Here is a 16,152-nt window from a genome sequence, read left to right on the forward strand (position 1 = left end):
TGTTTATTTATGGTGGCTTTTACGAAGCGGTTTACACTGAATCAGGCTCCATTTTATAAGCAAGGAAATATGGGAGGAAGTGTGTCATCAAATTAAAAAACAGTGTAGGTTAAATCCATTCTCTTTAAATGGAGCATTATATCTGTGTCCAACTTTAATTTTTTCAAACTGGTGGAAACTGACCTCTTACTAAACAAGGGACCAGAAAATTCTTGCCCTGAACATTAAGCATTTTTAAACTTCAAGGTAAAAACCTAAAGTATTTAATAGTGGCTAAGTATGATTATGGTGAGGTTTTGTAATATGGTATCAGAGCTTACAGAAGCCATATAATTAAGGGCTCTATTTTCATGATCATAGCATATACAAAAGAACAAGTCATAAGATCTGTGCATTATGTATTTTTATATTTCTCTATATATTTTTAGAATCTTCATGATGTCAGGAATTGGAGGTGGAGAAAAAAGGTTGAGCAGACAATTTAATTTTAAACACAAATAAAATCAATAAACATAAACTATGGACATGAGATAAGGACAATACAGGCAATAGGTGATAATAGGTACGCACATTAACAAATGATAAAGGATAGACTGAGAAACACAGATAAACCAAAACTGAAATAGTGTTAATATTTAAGTAAAAAAGGACACAGGTAAGTGCTCATTGAGGTCTTATGCAGATGCTGATTGTGTAGTGTAGTCCCGCACCGATTTCGGCGTTAACATAATGCATGATACAGGTGTAAGAATCAAATCATCTCCTCTCCCTTTAAGAACCCAGTTTGTGCAGTGTAACAGTGATGCATTTGTCATATATTTCATATAAAATTTTAGGGGAGTAATAACCAGTTCACTGACAAGATTTACAGGAAATGTATTTCTCATTTCTCTGTCATTAGATTTTAGGTCAGTATTTTAGTGGTAGTATAATAAACGTGTTGACTCAGGTACAATTTTATTTTGAAGGCCTACAATCTAAAAATAAATCGAAAATCATGCAAGGCCCAACTTAAATAACATGTCTATTAACAAAATCATTCCACTTCGTGCCAGTATGTGTCAGGTCTACTCCATCTTTGAACTCCAATTCCCAGAATAAACTGCTTGCAAACACGGTGGACACAGACTACAACTCCCAACTCCGCACATAGGTATACTCTCAGTCTCTGGAGTTCTAATGACACTCGGCTGTTGCCAGTCACATGCACTCACACAGCACTTTTTAAAAAGGAACTTCATTCACTAGAACTTTGCGAAATAATGCTCCGTTGTGCATACTTTGACTTACCAAGCCGTTGGTTATTATTGCTATTCTGATTCTTGACTCTGTCTCCTGTTTTTTGTGTTCTGGTTATACTACGATATCCTGTTTGCTGATCTCCTGACCCTTCTGCATGCCTTGACCTTGAACCTGCCTTTCATTTTGGATTCGTTTGCTGGACTTTGTTTAAATAAAACTGCAATTGCTTCCGTCTTTGCATGTATGTTGTGACAACATGACCGTAATTATAGATGTTTTAGCACCTATAATGGTCTATGCACACACCATGCTGAGCACTATCGGTATTTAAGCAAAATTGAGCAAAATTAAGTAGAAATGCAAGATGATTTTGCTGAATTAACTGTGATTGACAAAATGATTAATAGTTCACATTGTCCAGGAGTTCTCACAGTCCCACCAGAAGAGCCAGATATATAGACCAGGTGTCACGTTTCAAGGTGGGAGTTCGGAAGCAATTGCAGATTTTCAAAATAGGTTATTAAACGAACAACAAAACAAAGACACTAAGACAACTGGGCATAATACTGTGGCAAAACTAAACATAAACTAACAAGATCAAGAAACATGGAACACAGAAGACTAAGACAAGCGAAAGACAGGGAGACAGTGCAGACAATGGCTATATATACACACAAGTGTGCTCATTAACAAACGTGAATCAGGTGCAGGTGGTCACGTGACATGTAGTGCAGTGCAGTGGCTGCTGGGAACTGAAGTCCAGAGTTACCTTCCTGATACATGACAGAACCCCCCACAAGGGCGCTTCTCCTGGAGCAACCAAAAATACACACCCTCCAGCTGGTGGTCCCGGCCCCCTGGGCAAAATGTCCCCAGCAAAACTAGGAGGCTGAGCAGTGTCCGCAGTGGAGCAGGGAAGCAGAGCGCTGCACTTGGCGGAGCAGGAAAGCAACGCAATGTCCTGGGCAGAGCAGGAAAGCAGAGCGAGGTGCCCGGTGGAGCAGGAAAGCGGACAGACGTCCCCGGTGGAGCAGGAAAGCGGACCGACGTGCTCGGCGGAGCAGGAAAGCGGACCGACGTGCACGGCGGAGCAGGAAAGCGGACAGACGTGCCCGGCGGAGCAGGGAAATGGAGCGACGTCCTCGGCAGTGCAAGAAAGCAGAGGGACGTACTCAGAAGTGCAGGACAGCAGAGGGACATCCTCGGCGGAGCAGGAAAGCGGAGTGATGTCCTCGGCAGAGCAGGAAAGTTGAGCGACGTCTGCATGGCAGGACAGTGGGACAACTTCCTCCGCAGGACAGGAGAGCAGGATAGCTTCCTCAGCAGGACAGGACAGCGGGAAAGCTTCCTCAGCAGGACAGGTCAGCGGGATAGATTCCTCAACATGACAGGGCAGCGGGATCGATTCCTCAGCAGGACAGGGCAGCAGGATAGCTTCCTCAGCAGGACAGGGCAGCGGGACAGCTTCCTCAGTGGGACAGGAGAAGGGAGCGATGTTCTCCGCAAAGCCCGAGAGAAGCTCAAAGATTTCCGCGAGACCATAGCGGGGAGCAAGGTTCTCCGTGAGGCCAGTGAGAGTAGCGAGGTTCTCTGCGAGGCCAAAGGGAGGAACGATGCTCTCCCCAGAGCATGAGGGGGGAACGATGTCCTCCATGGAGCAGGAAGGGGGAGTGACATACGGCACGCAGCAAAGAAGAGGAACGACATCTTCAACGGAACATGGAGGCGGAGCGACCACCTCAGCCGAGCAGGAAGGCGGCGCGACGACCTCAGCTGAGCAGGAAGGCGGAGCGACGACCTCAGCCGAGCAGGAAGGCGGAGCGACGACCTCAGCCGAACAGGGAGGCAGAGCAGCGTCCTCAGCAGAGCAAGAAGGCAGAACGATGTCCTCAGTTGAACATGAAGGCAGAGCAACATCCTCAGTTGAACATGCAGGCAGAGCGACGTCCTCAGCTGAGCAGGAAAGCAGAGCGAACTGGCAAGCACAGCGGCGTTGAGTGTGGGGTTGTTGAACAGAGAGAAGTACTTGGGTATGTCAGGACACAGCGCAACGTCTTCAGCCAACCCGGGTGACTGAGCGGCATCCTCAGCTGAACCGAAAAGCTGAGCGGCCTCCTCAGACAAGCAGGGAGGCTGACTTTCGTTCTCCGCTGATTCCGTTTGCCGAACTAGATCCATAATAGGGGGAGGAGGGTGGGAGATGGTACTAGCCCCGACCACAGACTCCCCCTTGTACCCGGACTCCTCTTCCTGTTGGTGTGGCGTGGCATAGTCCTCCGTGAACATAGGAGGCAAGTTGAAGCCCAGATAATTCCTGGCGACCTGCTGCTTTCGTAGCGCCGCTTGGTAATCCTCCGCCTGTTGGTGTACCGTACCAAAGTATTCCACGATCATCGGTGGCATCCTGATGCCCCAGTTCTCCATCCTGGCGATCTGCTGCTTCCGACTGTATGTCTTTCGTTCTGTCACGTTTCAAGGTTGAAGTTCGGAAGCAATCGCAGATTTTCAAAATAGTTTATTAAACGAACAACAAAACAAAGACACTAAGACAACTTGGCACAATACTGTGGCAAAACTATACATAAAAAAACAAGATCAAGGAACATGGAACACAGAAGTCTAAGACAAGCAAAAGACAGGGAAACGGTCATGTGACATGTAGTGCAGTGCAGTGGCTGATGGGAACTGAAGTCCAGAGTTACCTCCCTGATATGATACCAGGTGCCTGGTTGCCAGTCCTTTTGAAGCCAAACTTTTGCAATACACAAATAATACACCATCTTCAAGTCCTTGTTAAAATAAAACTATAATGTTCTTATATGTTTAAACTGAAATGATCACTTATTGCATGCATGATTTATTTTACATATGCATCCATTTTTGCTTGTTTTTATGAAAAGTGCCAATAATTCTGGAGTGGAATATTTAAGAAATTAATAACAACATATAACAACAATAATAGTTGATCTCCACAACTGTAATGTCAGCTTAAAAACAAACAAACAAACAAAAAAATGTGGATGTGCCTTAATTGCCCTTGACATTAGTCAGTGTGGTAGTGCAGTGACTAAGCAGTGCTTAGAATCAATCCAAAAATAATTTCCATCATGGTAATATATGTACTCCATGCATGTTTATGTTTTCTCTTCTTAATCTTGTTGCCTGTTAATGTTAAACAAGTCAAACATTATATTTTCCTGACATTTTGATAGCATGGGGGTTAGAAGCACAGTAGTTTTCCCATCAAGGAATTGGACTGTTAATGTTGCAACATAAGAGTGAACAAGGTGAGCCAACATTATTTAACATAAACAAAGTGATTAATATCTCTTCGGTTTTTTGTAACTTACATGTCTAGATTGTATAAGTAAATAGCAAGATTTCAATAATAAAAATCCAGAATTCTTTGCTTAATGATAATGACCAATATAGGAACAATATTAAATAAGATTCATATGGCTCCTACTACACATACTAGAGGGGTAAATTGCATTAGGACTTGAGACAGCTGGTGCTGACTTAGCTTTACTCAGATGATAATATGACATGTCTCCAAGAAAGTGAATCCTAAAAGCTGTCCATTCACCAAGAGTCATTTGCATGACCTGTCTCAGTTCAGCTGGGTCACAAAGAAGCAATGTCTGTCCATTTATATCATTTTGCTTTACAATCTCAGCATATGCTTCGGGGAGCTTCAGCCTGGATAGCTGTAGACGTTTAAAAGTGTATTAAAAATAATGTTATTTTTTGTTTCCATCAATTCTAGAATGTATTGTATAGTGATTAATATAAACAGAATTTAAGATGAAAGTTTACTGACCTCATTACAAACATCTTCCACAGACAGCTTGAGGACAGTATTTGGAGACAAATTGTTGAATGCATTTTTTCCTATTGCTCTCAAAGTGCTGATTTGTCTAATCCTTGCGAACTCATTTTTGATGGAATAGTCCAGGTTAACTGTATATTGTTTAAGTTGATCTGCCTCTATGACTGTGAATTTGTAGTCCTTTTTGAGAAATGTTTCAAACAGCTCAGGATCATCATCTCTTTCCAGGAACTTCTCCACTTTCTCCCTAATTGTATGGAGCTCTATCCTATTCTCACTGAACACATTCCATAGAGTCCTGCTGGGATCATAGTCAACCATGGTTTGAACAGTATGCAAAGCCTGATGTTCATCTTCCATACATTGAAGTATCCAACTTAGTCTACAAGGCCAGCGGTCTACCAGTACAACCCAAGCAGTGACTCTTTCAGGAGGGGGACTTTCAACATTAAGAGCCCTAATGACTGTCAAGGACACCCTGGTGGAATTGGCGACCCTCCTCATAGACACAGTATTTTCTGAGATATAAGTGTGAAGCCTATTTTTGTCAGATAAGTATATGCTTTGAAATGCTTCCTGGATTAAATTTTTCACTTTTTTCTTTGTGGTATTGTTTGCTCTCAGGGAAGTGGATTGAACCTCATCATTAAGGCTACTCTGTATGAAAGGGACATCTTCTGAAGAAACGGAGGTCTTTATGCTAGATAAATTCTCAACTTCATCTCTTCGGGTGTCAGAAGGCCGTTCAGACACATCCAGTAAAATATTTTTGAAGACCTTGCACTTTGATACCTCACATAAAGGTGGTACTGTGAAGGGTAGTGTGATTATGCGGTCCAGGAAGCCATAAGCTCGGTCCTTTTTACTAAAGCAATCCTTTGCCTGATCTATTTTTTGGGTAAGAACCTCTGGGTCAACTGCAACTAGAGAAATGAATGGGCTTTCCTCATCAGAAAGAAGTATGTTAATGGCATCCAAGACCCCAACAATTTTTGCTGGTGTGCAGCAGTCCAAATTGGTGATTTCCAGCACCACTTTTATCTTTTGCCTCTCAAAAGTCTCCATGAAGTGAATAAAGCATGACAGTAGTCTCATCTGCTTCCGAACTTCATGCATTAAGCCTAACTGCTCACTGATCTTCTTGTTGTCCAAGGCATATCTGACATTAACATCCTGGCTAAAGATCAGGTTCTTCAGCAGCAAGAAAATAAATCTCATAGCTCCAACTGCAGGGATTCCTAGTACTGTAATGATAAACCCGTCGATCACTCCATACTCTTTGTTGTTATCTCCATCTCCTTGAAGCTTTACTTCAGGAAATGATAAAATACAGATTGGTACCAAAATAAAGAGGCAAACCATCAGTGTAATCAGGACAAAGGCCCATAGTGGGCAGCAGCAGAACTTCTTTGACCTCCAGTCATTGGAGCTTTCTTCAGTCTTCTTTTCCATACCATCCTTTTCTTCATCATACTGAGCTACTCGGAAGAGGCTGAGCTGAAGCTTGCCAAAACTGTCCTGAATAGCTTTGCACAACTGCATTACCAAGCCAGCCCATAGCATGTCACTGCCTGCAAAGTGCCAAGCACTAAACCTTACAAACACATAGCGGTTGCATTTCTTCATATCTTTTTTTCCTGACCAAACAGGTCGATAGAAAAGGAGACGAAAGATTAGTGAAATCAGGTTCCCAATAGAGGACCTGCTTCTGTTACTGTTCTGCTTTTTTCTCTTTGCCTCATCATTCATGTGACCTGTGGAATAACAAACAAGGCAACAGGACAGTAAAACAATCAATGTATGCTCTTTGTAACCACTATGTTTAATGATTTTGAGCATTGAGTCATATCAGAAAATATATATATCTCACAAAAGTGACTACACCCCTCACATTTTTGTAAATATTTGATTATATCTTTTCATGTGACAACACTGAAGAAATGACACTTTGCTACAATGTAAAGTAGTGAGTGTACAGCTTGTGTAACATGTACATTTGCTGTCCCCTCAAAATAACTCAACACACAGCCATTAATGTCTAAACTGCTGGCAACAAAAATGAGTACACCCCTAAGTGAGAATTGGGCGCAAAGTGTCAATATTTTGTGTGGCTACCATTATTTTCCAGCACTGCCTTAACCCTCATTTGCATGGAGTTCACCAGAGCTTCACAGGTTGCCACTGGAGTCCTCTTCCACTCCTCCATGACAACATCACGGAGCTGGTGGATGTTAGAGACCATGTGGTCCTCCACCTTCCATTTGAGGATGTCCCACAGATGCTCATTAGTGTTTAGGTCTGGAGACACACTTGTCCAGTCCATCACCTTCACCCTCAGCTTCTTTAGCAAGGCAGTGGTTGTCTTGGAGGTGTGTTTGGGGTCGTTATCCTGCTGGAATACTGAATACTGATCATGCTCTGCTTCAGTATGTCACAGTACATGTTGGCATTCATGGTTCCCTCAATGAACTGTAGCTCTCCAGTGTTGGCAGCACTCATGCAGCCCCAGATCATGACACTCCCACCACCATGCTTGACTGTAGGCAAGACACACTTGTCTTTGTACTCCTCACCTGGTTGCCACCACACACGCTTGACACCATCTGAACCAAATAAGTTTATCTTGGTCTCATCAGACCACAGGACATGCTTCCAGTAATCCATGTCTTTAGTCTGCTTGTCTTCAACAAACTGTTTGCGGGCTTTCTTGTGCATCATCTTTAAAAGAGGCTTCCTTCTGGGATGACAGCCATGCAGACCAATTTGATGCAGTGTGCGGCGTATGGTCTGAGCACTGACAGGCTGACCCCCCACCCCTTTAACCTCTGTAGCAATGCTGGCAGCACTCATATGTCTATTTCCCAAAGACAACCTCTGGATATGACGCTGAGCACGTGCACTCAACTTCTTTGGTTGACCATGGCGAGGCCTGTTCTGAGTGGAACCTGTCCTGTTAAACCACGGTATGGTCTTGGCCACTGTGCTGCAGCTCAGTGTCAGGGTCTTGGAAATCTTCTTATAGCCTAGGCCATCTTTATGTAGAGCAACAATTCTTTTTTTCAGATCCTCAGAGAGTTCTTTGCCATGAGGTGCCATTTTGAACTTCCTGTGTCCAGTATGAGGGAGTGTGAGAGCAATGACACCAAATTTAACATACCTGCTCTCCATTCACACCTGAGACCTTGTAACACTAACAAGTCACATGACACCGGGGAGGGAAAATGGATAATTGGGCCCAATTTGGACATTTTCACTTAGGGGTATACTCACTTTTGTTGCCAGCGGTTTAGACATTAGTGGCTATGTGTTGAGTTATTTTGAGGGGACAGCAAATTTACACTTTTACACAAGCTGTACACTCACTATTTTACATTGTAGCAAAGTGTCATTTCTTCAGTGTTGTCTCATGAAAAGATATAATCAAATATTTACAGAAATGTGAAGGCTGTAGTCACTTTTGTGAGATACTGTATATCAATGCTGGCAATTACAACCAAGCCAGATCAAATCTCAATCTGACCAGTTTAAAACATTTCAGATAAATAGGCTGACTATACTTGTGAGCAGCCACATACAAACCTTCAATGCTTGTGAGAATCATTTTAATCCTGCTGTGACATGATGAGTATAAGCCTACAGTCAATGGAGAATCAACTTTTGCAAGAGTTTTGTATAATGCATATGCATATACATTATCTTTGTTTCGCTCTGTTAAAAACAAACAAACAAACAAACAAAAAAAAACAGAATGGAAATTTTTTTCTCAGTTTGACATTGTACATACATTTTAATACATTTCACAGTGCAATATCTACTTTAGTTCAATAGTTACATTGGCTTGCAAAAGTATTCAAGCCCCCTGGAATTTATCAGAATTTTATTTATAACAAATGAAAACATGCATGGTCAAAATTAATATAATTATAATAAAAATCCCTTAGAGTAATAACATATTATATTTGGCCTTTACCTGTGAAGCATGTGAATATCTGTGAAATATTAACAGGTCTCATTTTCTGAACAAAAACTACTTCAGTTCAACTCCTATTGAGGAGACTGTCAGTCTGAAGGAAGTGAAAATGAAAAGTAAGGAGCTTTCTAAGGAAGTTAAAGATAAGGTTATAGAAATTCATAACTTAGGAGTAGGGTATAAAATTCTATGTAAGTGGTTGGCATTGTTGGCTCAATAGTGAAGCAGTGGAAGTTGAATCACACAACTCAAGCACTACCTAGACAAAGCTGTCCCTCAGAGTTCAGTCCAAAAACAAGACAGAGACTGATGAGAGAAGCTACAGTGAGGCCAAGAGTCACTCTGAATAAGTTAGAGTATAGTGGCTGAGAGTGGAATGAAGGTGCATCACACAACCATTTTAAGAACTCTGCATAATTGATGATATGGAAGGATGACTAGAAAGAAACTATTGCTTAAGTACAGCCAACCAGAAAGAAGACCAAGATATTATATTTGTGCAAGTTTCAAAGTGCTATGTGTGGTGCAAACATAACACAGGCCTCAATGAACACCATCCCTTAGTGAAATATGATGGTAGCATCATGCCCCGGGGACACTTTACATTCCCAGAACCTGAGTTTCTTGTCAAAATAGAAGAGAATACAAGAGAATCTTCTTGACTAAAGCTTGGGATAAACTTCAACTTTCAGCAGGACAATGGTCCCAAACATGAGCGCAAATGATAGGAGTGGTTAAAAACAAAAAAGTGATTATTGTATAATGGCTAGGGGCACTGCTAGTGTTTCTGGGCCCCCTGGCTATTTTGTACTCCAGGCCCCAAGCCCCCACCCCCAATTATCTTTTCTTATTGCCACATGTAAAAACAATCATTATCAATAAGCATAACAATGATTGCATATTCAATAAGAGACTATAAAGAACTAAATTTGAACAGTTTATTAAATTAGCTGAAATTATGCATTCATAACTATATACAATTAACTATACAGTACAAGTAATTAACACCATCGTACTCTCTCTCTCTCTCTCTCTCTCTCTCTCTCTCTCTCTCTCTCTCTCTCTCTCTCTCTCCCTCAGACACAATAGAAACGCTGTCTGGATGTCTTTATATGCTGGCAACTTGCAATTTCTTATTCCCCAAGTACCAAGAACAATGAACTTTTCTATTATTATTATTATTATTATTATTATTATTATTATTATTATTATTGATTGAGTGAATAATAAGTTTCACATACTAGTGGCTCCAGAAAGAAATGTGGAAATTAGCTAAAACAGTGACAGGATCACTGAATCAATGAGTTGAACCTGAGAATCAAATCGGTTCCATTCGGGAATGAATCATTCAGACTTCTTTTATCAACGGGATTCTCCAATTAATTTAAATGAACCGACTTAAACAAATCATTCACTCATGAATTGGACATCATTACAACCCTTCTTTCATAAACGCACTCTGACAATTAAAGCAGATTTATATGATTACATTACATTTCGATCGATTCCTCACAGAAAACTGCTGCAAGGCTTCAGAAAGCTTGAATATATACAACACTGGACTAGTTTTACTGTCGTTTGTGCTTTTCCATCATTTTGAACGTCCTTTTCTATTTTATGCTAATTATAACAGCTTCATAATCTAGCTTCAGAATCATAGCACAAAAAAGGGAGCATGAATCACCTTATTTTTTTGGAAAAACTGGGTAACTAAGTATCTCCCTTATCTTGCTCTCTCCTGTTTTTCATGTTTTTCTTTCCTCTTTTGCTATCCCGATTTTGTCTGTGCCATCTCTTGCCATCTAACTGATGCTTGGAACGACTCACAACTGTGAAGTGCCGCATTTCTGAATAATCCGCATACATCTTAAGGTGACACACACATGCACTTGGCACAGTCTGAGGGCATTCATTATAGCATGCTTCTAAATAGATTATTGTGCAAAGAATCCATTTAAATACAAAAATTATACAGGTAATTATGGGGTTCTGCTGGGCCCCCTGTCTGATCAGGGCACATCGCCCATCACCCCCCACCCCCTTATTATGGCGCTCCTAACAATGGCCATGTTCTGAAGAACCTGGAGCAAATCTGCTAGGAAGAATGAGTGAAAATCTCTCCCAAACAGTATGCAGAGCTTGTAGCTCAACAGACTTAAACTGTTATTGCAGTAAACAGTGGTTCTACCAAGTATAAGTCTAAAGGGTTTGATACTAAACGGTTTGATACTTATGCTTGCAGAATTCCATTTTTTGTAAAGATCTGCTGACAAATAATGATTTTGACTTTGAATGTTTATTTTAAGAGCATATTGGTTTGCAATAATACTGGCTGAAACAATCTGTCTAAGTGCCATTTGTAATCCAGACAAATCTGATGACTGTTAAGAGGGTTTAATACTTTTGGAAAGCAATGCATATGATTGTGTTGTACTTGCTAAACTAAGAAATCCCAGATAAATCAGCAAACGGGTGCAATATACTTTTCAAACACCCAGCACTCCCTTTTTCAGAACAAAGTCCTTGTACAATGCAAACACAATAAAGATATGCAGTGAATATAATGTCCTTTAATGACTAGTTCAGTCCAAGGGTGCCAAAGGGCAAATATAGAGCAGGTAAAACAAAGAGCAAAGGCATTTAGATGTTTTATTCATGTTAAGAGAGTTTGACGATGATAATTACAAATATTTATTTTCATAATGTATCAAGCCTGGTTTTGGGTATGTTCATTTCATTACATTCATTAAATTTTATTAGTTTAAAAGTTGTGTTGTACCTTTTGCCATTATTATCTTCTGTCTCTCTGTGTAGAGAAAATATCAACAAAATATCTTCTCCAACTATCCTGAAAATGAGAAAATGTAATGATTAGATTTGTTAAGGGTTTTTTTTTTTCTTTCTTTCTTTTTGCCATGCTCCTGTTTTGATGTCTATATATACAGGTGCATCTCAGAAAATTTAAATATAATGGAAAAGTTCATTTGTTTCTGTAATTTAATTCAACAAAAAGCTTTATGTTTTAATATTTTTACTTTTTTTAACTGCTCATTAACCTTTCTGCCATTAACTAGAAATAGAAATGTGTTATTATGAAGCAGTGCATTTATTTCAGCCAATTCAGACTGAACTGATCAATTTTGTGTGAGATTGCCAGGAATTAAAAGTACATAGATAAATAAGGTAAACATTAGATAAAATGCACATAAATCATACCATGTTAACTCTTGAGTATTATGTTTTTGTGTGTGTCTGTGCACAAATCTCTTTTAATGAAAAACATGAAAGTGAAGAATGAAAGCCTCACCTGCTACAAGCAGAGTTAATGAAGTCATGAGGTTTACCACAACGCTCATAATGCTGTCTGTATTCCTTCAAACAGCAGGACATGAGGGTGTGTGTTATCATGAAAAACACAGTTGTGATTGGCAAGTTATGTAGATGACCATAGTTGTTATTCTAGATAACAATTGTTATTCGGTTGCTTTATTATATAAACAGTGCCCTCCCATAATTTTGGCCACCTTTGTAAATATGAGCAAAGAAGGCTGTTAAAGATTGTCTTTATTGTTTAAACTTTTGATCTTTTGTTTAAAAAAATCACAAAAAACTATGCTCTCATGTATATCAAACAATTGTAAACACAACACAGGTTTATATTTGTTAAATATAGGTGTATAACAATTATTAGTAACCTTTTAGTCAATACTTTGTGCTACCTCCCTTTTCCAAGTGCCAAAATAACAGCTCTGAGTCTCTGTACCTCCCACTCTTGTTCACTGCTCCTCAAACAGTCATCGATGGGAAGGAAGTCAGAAGGGTTGGCATTCCAAGGTAACAGGGGAAGTTGGTGACTTAGAACACACTGAAAAGGGGTTAATTGTGAGGCTGAATGTAGAGTATTCTGGATGTATTCAAGTCAAGTCATGGGATTTTATTATCATTCCTCTATATAGCTTGTACACACTGGAACAAAATGAAATTTCTTCAGGACCTGGTTCAACACAAAACAGTATGCAAGGGTACATAAAGTGCAAAACACAGCAGTGTGAGACGAGTGCAAGACAATAAATACCAGGACAATAAATACACAGAACATGGACCGTAAACTGTAAACTACTGTATAACGTATTAGCACAGAATTATTATTAGCAGCAATATTGGCAGCAAAATGAGTTCCATAATGTATATGTATTCTGCCCATGGTAGAAAGCGGGCCCAGTCCTCCTGGTTACCGGCACAGTATGATTGCAGGAATTGACCTATTTCTTGATTGGCCCTCTCGACCACTAGCTTGGGGATGGTAACCAGATGTGAGACGTGAGAACAGATGTGTAAATCTGCTCCATACCCAGGAGGAGAATTGAGCTCCCTGATCACTCATTATGTTTTCTGTAATCCTGTAATTTTGGAATAAGTGTGTTGGAATAAGAGACACTGACTGGGGATTCTCAGTCCTGGGATATTTTCAATCTCCTTGTTGAACTCCCAGGTAAGAGCCCCCACAGAACAGGCTGGTGGAAAGATATGCTCCTTGTCATTTCCTTGGGAGGGGCTGGGTACAGGCATTATAGGGAGGCAGCTTTTGTATTCTTGGATCCTGGGCAGTAGGAGAGGGTGAACTCAAACCTTGCAAAAAAGAGGACCCACCTTGCTTGTCATGAGCTGAATTAGTTGTCTTGATGTATTCAAATTTTTTGTGGCCAGTGTAGATCATGAATGGATGTTGGGCCCCCTCCAACCAGTGACACCACTCTGCCAAGGCTAGATTTACTGCCAGGAGATCTTGCTTGCCAATGTTATAGTTGTGCTCAGTCAGAGACAATTTCTTTGAGAAGAAAGCCATTAGGTGAAGCTTTGGTTTCTCTCCAAACCTCTGTGACAACATTATCCACACATTGGACTCTGAAGCGTCCACTTCCACAATGAATGGCCTGGAAGGGTCTGGGTGTTACAAGAGAGGGGATGATGTGAATGTTTCCTCGAGCCATTGGAATGCTTGGTCTGCTGAGTTGTTCCATTGTGGCCTTTTGGGCCCTTTCTTGAGTAGGGACATGAGGGGTGTGATGGTAGAACTGAATCCTCTGATGACTCCGTGGTAGAAGTTGGCAAACCCTAGCAACCTCTGTAGCTCCTTCACTGTAGAAGGGGTCAGACACTTGTTGATGGCAGTGAACAGTGGAGGATTTCTCTCTGGGATCAGGAGATCTGTGGGTTGTGGGTGTGCATCCAGGGGAACCCCAACATGATAGGAAAGTTCTTGGTGACTGTGACAAGGAGATAGCTTTAATCCTGATGGAGGGTGCTGACTCTGAGAAGAAGGGGCATAGTGCAATGGGAGGTGCAGTGGATTGCAGCGTGGTTAGGTAGACAGGTTCAATTTCATGGTGAGAGAGATGTCAATAAAGTTGCCAGCTACTCCAGAGTCAATCAGAGTAACCAGAGCAAAAGACAAAGACATAAACAAAATAACCAGAACAGTAATTGTAATCAGAAAGCACTACTGCAAGATAAAGGCTTGGTGTCAACAGGTAAGAAAGGCTGAGTGTGTACTTTGCATTGTGTTAGTGGAATGAGTGCCCTTACAGTATATACTGTTGTGAGTCCATGTGTGTGTAATCAGTAGGATGGTTAACGTGAATGTGATAGAGTTTTTGATGGCTGTTGAGTGTTATAGTCTTTGGCAGCCATGTTAGTAGGCTATGTTGCTTGTAGTCTGCGGCTATGTTTGTCTTTGTGAAACAACAAAAATTTTGGCATTGATATGACAATATGGCAGTGGAACAATGCAGGTACAGACAAAACTCCTTGCCCATGTGAGTCAAAATACATACAACCCAGGTATTCATGAGTGAAGGATAGAGTTATCTGCCACTATATTCATCTGCTCAGTATTGCAAATGTGTTACGAGTGTAAGGAAACCTACAAAGTCCATTCAGTAAAGACTTTTATTTTGATATTGTGTTGACGTGAGCAGAGTTAACTTCGGGTATTTTACAACGGTAAAATGTTAAGTTTAGACCCGTGACGTATTCCAGAGCCACATTACATTGTTTCTAAAAATCCATTTGTCTTTAACGAGTCTGCTATAGAAGGTGATGAAATGGGTTTTCCTTCGTGTTTGTGTGTGTGGAGCGGGGAAATAGGCCTGTTAGTGCTTAGCGAGTTATTTGCCGGTGGAGTCGAATACTCCCGTGTTTTCTTGTTTCACGTACAGTTTTGTTTTGCTTGTTCAAACGGAATCAAAACGTAAGGTATGCCATTGCTTATCATGTGAGAAGAGTTGGCTGACTTATCGGATAGGGTCGTGTATTGTCCGTCTTCTCAATTGGATCTCCGTTAGCCGGGATTGTGGCCTCGCTGGATCAAGCTACAGCCTTGAGCGGGAGCACGATCGCTAAGGGTCATTGGGTGAAGAGACATTACCCTGCCATCCGCTGGACATCATTCAGCGCCTCATCCAAGATATAAGAGTGGTGATGTACATTATGCTTCCCATTTTCAACTGAACCCTGGTAAGCAAGTCATCGTGTTTTCTTCCTAAGGAATAAAGACCAAACAGTTGAGTTGGAAAGACTTTTATTCATGGAACCATGACCAGCGACTTTTTCTAAAAAGGATTCATATACTCTTCCTATGTGTTCATAAACATTCTGACACGTGATTGGACTGAATAGCATCCTGTTGGATTTTGAAGTGACCTTTTGTTTCTATTTTGAGCTGAACTGACTCTCGTGAACTACTTCAGCATGGTCAAAGAGGAATCCTGACCAGTTGTTGTTTTGTTTGTTTACAGTTAAATTGAAATAATCAAAGTTTATTTTAATTATTTTTGTTTCTTCAATTTTACTTACAAATTCACCCATAGTGAATAAACACATTTGTTAGCTAAACTGAAAACTGTCAATGCTAATTCTGTCACTTACTAAGGAGTGGGGGCGTCTCTCTATCCTGTTAGATCTGGGGAGGGTGGGGGCTTGTAGTTAGCTATACTTACCTTGTTATGTATACACACACTTCAGGTGGCTGCCATGCAACAGAACAAATCCTGAAGCCCACCTCACCTCATCTTGAGCATCACTACGTTGCAACACGATAGGTACCAACATA

At 40.8% G+C, this 16,152-nt stretch overlaps 1 protein-coding gene across 1 annotated transcript; it reads right to left on the reverse strand.

Annotated features, from left to right (window-relative positions):
- Positions 1-468: 468 nt before the first annotated feature.
- Positions 469-12,440, reverse strand: nkpd1 (NTPase, KAP family P-loop domain containing 1). The gene is made up of 5 exons (XM_017477344.3): positions 12,349-12,440; positions 11,821-11,889; positions 8,651-8,779; positions 5,063-6,825; positions 469-4,949 (listed from the first exon to the last, which is right to left on the reverse strand). Exons 2-5 carry the CDS (start codon positions 11,828-11,830, stop codon positions 4,683-4,685), a joined length of 2,169 nt encoding a protein of 722 aa, XP_017332833.1. The 5' UTR covers positions 11,831-11,889; positions 12,349-12,440; the 3' UTR covers positions 469-4,682.
- Positions 12,441-16,152: the final 3,712 nt, after the last annotated feature.

This window comes from Ictalurus punctatus, chromosome 10, assembly GCF_001660625.3.
Source record: "Ictalurus punctatus breed USDA103 chromosome 10, Coco_2.0, whole genome shotgun sequence".
NCBI classification, from domain to species: domain Eukaryota; kingdom Metazoa; phylum Chordata; class Actinopteri; order Siluriformes; family Ictaluridae; genus Ictalurus; species Ictalurus punctatus.